At 44.8% G+C, this 6,722-nt stretch overlaps 1 protein-coding gene across 1 annotated transcript in view; it reads right to left on the bottom strand.

Moving 5' to 3' along the window:
* MEGF11 (multiple EGF like domains 11) overlaps positions 1 to 6,722 on the bottom strand; it is a 192,980-nt gene that overhangs the window by 5,542 nt on the left and 180,716 nt on the right. The window contains exon 18 of the mRNA XM_035902339.1: positions 3,074 to 3,192. Within this exon, the coding sequence (XP_035758232.1) occupies positions 3,074 to 3,192 (119 nt within the window). The remainder of the gene's footprint in view (positions 1 to 3,073; positions 3,193 to 6,722) is intronic.

The following is a 6,722-nucleotide window of genomic DNA, read 5'->3' as shown; positions in this document are numbered from 1 at the left end:
AGGTGCTGTTAGGTTAAAAACTTGCCCTGAGATGCAGGAGCCTCTGCTTCTTCCGTAACCCCCGAGATGCAGAGCCATTCTCCTGGACCTTGCACAGAGATGCAGCTCGGCACTGCCAACTCCTGCCGGCAGCCGGAGCAGGCTTTGGGGACACGGGACTGGAAGGACTTTGATCACTGAGACCCTGAGTCCAGCTGCCTTTTACTGCAAACACCCAGGCACATAATCACTTAGCTGATCAAGCTCCATTTTAACAGTAATCAGATTTCTTTGTCCCATTAGTCTTACTGGGAAGCTATTCCAAAATCTCATTGATCTGATGTTAGAAATCTAACTTCCAGCTTCGATGAATTCATGGCCAGTTCATCCCCATTTGTTCTTGTGCCAGCTCTGTCATCTAACTTAAATAGCTCTTCTCCCTCCTAGTGTTTACCCCGTTGTATTTATAGATGGCAATCATACTCCCTCTCAGCATTCATTTTGCTAGATAAAAGAAGCCAAGCCTTTTTTAGTCTCTTCTCATATGCTCCCCCTTATCTTCCCACTTGCTTTTGCCTGCATGTGTTCCAGTCTGAGTGCTCCATGAGCACAACTAACCAGTCCTGTATGTGCCAGGAGGACTTTAATGCCTCCACTCGTACTTGTCTCTCAGCAAATTCAAAGCTTTTACCTTCAGGACACGTACAGGGTCCTGAGCAGTGACCAAATGTCTGGCAGAGGGGAAATGAGGAGGTGAGAGACCTTCCCTCTGGTCCTAGAAGAGATTTGGGAAGGCTTGGCCCTGCTCTCCTCCTATGAAGACAGCCCCGTCTCACATACTGCAGTCCTCAGTGCAATGCTGGACCTTTTGGTTTCTGCTATCAGCCATCCCTGCTCCCTACTGAAGTACCCACTGGGTACACTGATAAGAGCAGCAGGGTTAGTAAACGCAGCCAACAGCGTAGGACAGCTGTGCTCGGTGCCCTGCAGCCAGACCGACCCTTGCTGAGCTGATACAGGGCTGGGAGAGGAAAGCAGAGACAGCAGGGAGGAAAAAAGAAATAGCATGTGTATAGTTGGGCGAGAAAAGAGGACAGGAAAATGGATATGAGAAAAACAGGTAGAGAGAGTAGAGAGAACACCAAGGGAAGAGAATAGAAGAGAAAAGGCAAAATAAGGCACAGAGAGAAGAGGACAAGAGGGGCAGGGGGAGCACACGGGAGAGAAAGCCTCGAACTGGAGCAGGGCTGCATCTCCTTGTTGCTGTCTTTTTTTACCTTTGCCCAAGCTGTCTCTCTGAAAGATGTGATAGAGGAATGGCTCCAGTCCATCGCCTCAAGGCATGATCTCCTTTGAGCAAGGGGAGGAGAATACATCCAGGGTTCAGAGATTCCTCTGCCTTTTTTTTTTTTTTTCATTTTGCATCTGTGCTGGTTCCTTTGTGACCCCAGCTGGCACTATTGAGAAGTGAATCCTCCAAGTACAACTTGTGCACATTTCCCTGCAGAAAGTGGGAATGGCACCAGACAAACTGATTTGGAAATGAAATTCGTTAAGGCAGCCATTAGGGGCTTTATATGCTCTTTTGTCTTACTTGGCTGGAGAACTGCATAGACAGAAGCAGCATATTTTTGGCCATCCTCAGCTATTCAGCACTGCAAAGCATTCTCATGAATAAGTGAGATGGTGGGAGATCTAAAGGAAAAGTCAGGCCGTATTAATTTGGTAAGTGCCCTAAAAATACCAGATCCATTGTTTTTTTTCTTTTTTAACTATCAAGACAACCTGCTGACCGACTGCTGATAGCCAGTACCACGGGAAGGCAAGCGCCTTCCAGGTTAGTCCAAATGCACCATTTGGACTTTAAACCTTTTCGGCAGCTTAATATTTGAAGCAGCTCTGTGACAAGATGGCACCGCAGGCTGGGAAATCAGGGTAGGTGCTTGCTTTGACCTTTTCTGAATTCATTTAAACAACTACAACAGGATTAGCGGTCCAGAGCCACACTCATGGTGTTCATCCTAAATTTGACATTATGAGCATTTGCACTTTCAATTTGGGGAGCAAAAATGCATGATGCAAGGGGACCATCTACATCAGAAAACATTTACACATCTGTCTAAACTTTTCTCTGAGAATTCTCTGGAGCCAGCCTTTTTATTACACTTTAATGAGATTTTCTTTTAATAACCAACAAATTATTTACAGGAGCACATGTAGAAATATTTCTGCATACCCTGTCTTGTAGAATAGTGTCTTTTTTTTGCGTTAATCTTGTTCTCATGGCTTTCCAGTTAGGAGAGCTACATTTGGATGAAGGTGACACAGCCTGCAAGTACCATCAGTTTTAAAGCTGATGAAACGATGAGATCAATTGCATTTCCTTTTTCCTCCGCTCCCTACCCTTTGCTCCACCGTGGCTTATTGAGGCTCTAAAGGAAGAGCTGTCTTACCACTTACCATATCTAAATCTGTTGCTAAAGTGGTGAATTGAGTAATAGTGTGGTCCATGAATGGTCCTAGGGAATCAATAGCAACACGTGATAAGTAAGGTACTCCTGGCTGTTCGAGCAATAGAGTCTGGATAGCTCTGCTGGAGAGCCAAGTAACAGCAGAGCTCTCCGAACACCCCTGGACAAGAGCGGTGCTCAGAAGCACCCTAGGTACCTTCTTGCATCTATCCCCTTGTCTGTGTCAGCAGGGAATTTGTGTGGCTGCTGATCTGGGAAATAATGATGCAGCAAAATTAGATTACTGACTTAATACTTCATTGATTTACTTTTGCAGTATTAATGGATAATTACAATTATCTAGTTATTTATCTTTTCTGAGAAGCAGACATACCTTATAGTTGCTAAGACACTGTTGACCCAGACAGGCATGTGCTGAAACTCCAGTTACCATGCACAGATTATGAAGACAGACGCACTGGGGAAAGCAGACCTTTTTGTGCCTGTTAGAGCGACGACGTCAGGAACTGTTACACTGGATTTTTAACTAATGCTGGCAGACAACAGGACCCAACAGGCATTGCTTTGGTTGATTTCCTTGAACTGATAAGAACATTGCTACAGTGGGATGGGATAATATCTACCTTACTGGAGCTGTTTCCATCCAGATTACTGGTAAAGAAGCGTGAAGTCACACCACATGAGAGAGTGTGGTAGCTTGGATTGGAAAAACAGTGTACACTGCCGCTACCTTGAGATACATCTGGGGAGAAAACAAGTCATCACAAAATACTTTGGAAGCCATAACAATTCTTAAGAAACTGCAAACATGCCAGAGACGACCTAGTTTATAATACTTTGTCAGAGGAGTGGGTGCTATAAAACACCTCCAGATAAAATCTATCCTGCATTACCATGGCGTGAAGCTCTTGACTATTAAAATCAAGTATAAGATAAAAAAGCAAAATATATGATTAATAGTGTTATCTTTCTGAAGATCTTAAAAAGTAACTCCTGACAGTCCAGCTGCTTTGCAGGCAAGGGAAGAAATGCAAAACTCAGGAAATGCATGGTCTGCAACACAGTTTCTTCCTTAGTTTAAACACGTATAAGAGCTACTGATGATGATAGCCCTTGCAGTTATGAAATATTTAATTAAAACTTTTTTTTGGTTATAAATAAGGTAGTTAATGTTAGAAATCAAGGTGCTATAACCGTACCGAGGAGCCCCAAATATTTGACATAACTTCTTGTGCAAAGGCTTAGAAAAAAAGGTGGCTGCAGCACTGAAAGGCAAACTTGGGCCGTCACGTTGTTCTGCTTAGAGACATTTCATCTATTTCCTCCCTTTAACTTATGAACACATTTACCAAAAAAATAATTTACCAAGAAAGGCATCATATTTATGCTGGCAATTCTAATGAAAACATCAATCCCAATCTGTTCCCAGCTTAATAACAAAATGATAAATATTTCAAAGCACCATCAGAAGAAAGGATGAAAAATTTAAACTTAAGCGGTATCATTTAAACAGCCAAGCCCTGTAAGAAGTAAATGAATGGGTTAGTTTTAATAAACCATGGCCTTGAACTGCAGGCAGAAAAGGTTAGTTATAGGAAACACCTTTGCATAGAAAGGGTAATGAGGTGCTGGGGTGGCTGCTTGTCCCCATCACCAGAGATCTTTAATGAAGGTTGGCAGCAGTTGGGTGAGGAAGGACACGGACCTGGCCGGCACGGTCTGCAGGAGCGGGGTACGCAGTCACCATTGGCAGCCGCTCCTTGCCCTCTGCATTTGCATTCCTGTGAACATGCACTTTGCTTTGCTGACATCTTGTGGAGATCTAGATTTAGCTTAATTTACTGCAAAATATCCTGTTTGAAGTAAGTGGTTTTATCTGCAGGGTGTCTATCACATAAGTGCTGTGGCACACAGCGGAGAGGCAGCCGCGCACGCACACGCATGTCTGACCAAGCGTTTCTTTTCTGCTGAAACGTGCAGAGCAATTTTTGAGGTCAGCTCTATTTCGTAGCAAGTGCAGAGCCTTTTAGTTCTAGCTGTTTTCCAAGGCAATTGCTAACGAAGTATCTTAGATCAGGATGGGATTCCAGAGCTGAAGTATTTGCATTTAACTCCTTTCAGCTAGCCACTGCCCGGCTCAGCAGCCAGGCTGCTGGGGCTTTGCCATCTCCCCTAACCATAACTCTGTGATATTTGCAATAGAATTAACGAGAAACAGATATCTCTTGGGGTCTGCAAATGAGAACTGGGGCTGGAACCCAAACATCACGACCGGTGTATGCCCATCACAAACACAGCTGCTCACATATAGCCTTGAACCTGCTAACAAGGGACTGGCGGCTCACGAGGGGAGCAGAGCTCATCCACCCTTCTCACAGCCTGCGGTCCCAGTTAAATATAGACACTTGAATCCATGTCCTTCTGCTCTGTAGGTGAGTGTTGATGGCTGAGTCACACCAGCTCTCGGCTCTGCCTTCCCCCATCCCTTATCTGTCATGCCCTTGCTCAGCTGCAGGCAAGGAGGACCAGCTTGAAGGAAAAGAGGCACGGTCCGCTGCCTTGGCTGCAAGATAAGAGGGCACACGCGGAGGGTTACTGTGAGCCAGCTGACGCAGGACAAGTTCACACCCAGCTTATCTGGCTGTAGCATGTTTCGTGCACCTGAAATGAGCTGAAGGAAAAGTCTACCAGACTGCCCTACACTTAGCACAGCGCTGAATTAATCTGCACACAAGTCCGCATCACCAGAAACGTTTTCTTCCTTCTTTGCATGCAGCACCATATACTCAGAATGAGTCCTTCTACACAGTTCCATTTGGTCAATACTTAAGTACCCACCCAGGCTGATTTACCTCGATAGCACAGTCCATTTTCTACACATTTATTCATGAAGCTCTTACAACTGCTGGCTGGAAATATATCACGTTCAAATGTAATGCTATTGCAGTTAAAAAAAACCACCAAAAAACCCCACAAAACCCCCTCTCTGCCCAAGGATGAGAATTTTATTCTGCTCTGAACAGTAAGTAAAGACTTAAATGACTAGAAAAGAAAGGGAATGATTTAAATTAAAACAAACCAAAAAAACCGCAAAGGTTATGTTAATGGTAACATGGGGAGATCAGCCCTGTGAAGGGATCCGTGATGGCAGAGTTCTGCCGTGAGACCCTCTAGCCTGAGGCTGAGCTTCAGTGGAAGACCCATGAGGTCTGGATGAAGGCCAGAATGCTCTATCACTTGAAAGACTGAACTTCTGCTCCGAGCCAGGGTGGTGAGGTGACACAAAGAGCATCGGTCCCCATTCTGCCGTGGCAGCAGGACACTGTAGCATGGAAGCTGGGCACAAGGCCAACCATGAAAAAAGGGAGTAAGCAAGCACTCTGCAGTAAATACAAGCCCAGATATCGCAAGCTACAAAAAAATGGAACTGTTTTCTTCTTTTTCTGTGGATCTTTGCCACCCATACAGAGTGTCAGTGGGTAGATGAAGACTCCGGGCAGGAGGGTTCACTCTGCCACCTCCTACTACACATCATCTGCAGGATCATTCCTGTAAATGTCTTATCTAGGCTGCAGGATCCACGATGCTCTATTTGTACCGAGCTTTGCTTAGGTTTTGGCTCTCAGCATAGGAGTAACCCATATCAGAAAGTTCCTTAAGACCTCGATAAGACCTCAAGCATCACTTCAGCCCATAACCAAGTCTTTGTGAAAGTGCTGAAAAGAAATCTCTGCTGCTTTCCAGCACTACTGCATAGTTTTCCCTTTTGTCCCCATCTCCTTGAATTAAACAACCTGCACTTTAAAATCCTTTGTTGGATGCAATGTACCGTTCCCATGCTGGGGAGCACCATTTTGATTTCAGGCTTATTTGGGAAAGTCTGCTCTCAGATCCGTGTGCTGTGGTTAAGCTCTCCCAGCATGGGTGGTTTTCTTTCCCACTGCCTGCTGGACAGAGTGTGTGTTTTGCTGCCACATCCTTCATCCAGAAATGCAAAAGAGTCTAAGGGCTGCCCAGGGGGTTCCCCTTCCTTATAATCTCTCTCACACATATGCACGGATTACCAGCATCAGAAGGGCTGAGGACGTAAAGACTGAAAACATCCTCCAGAAATAAATTAATGTGCTGGAAGAAATCACTGCCTCCAGGAACTAGGGATCTGCATATGTGACTCTATTCAGAAACAACAACACTACCCTAACAAGAGTAAAGAAGCAAAATAACAACAGTGGCATTTCAGGTTAGCCATAATGTTAAGAGCCATATAGGACT

This window comes from Egretta garzetta, unplaced genomic scaffold (genome assembly GCF_000687185.1).
Source record: "Egretta garzetta isolate BGI_Z169 unplaced genomic scaffold, ASM68718v1 scaffold769, whole genome shotgun sequence".
NCBI lineage: Eukaryota > Metazoa > Chordata > Aves > Pelecaniformes > Ardeidae > Egretta > Egretta garzetta.
Note: the sequence above shows the minus strand (reverse complement) of the source record. Positions and strands in the feature narration are given on the sequence as shown.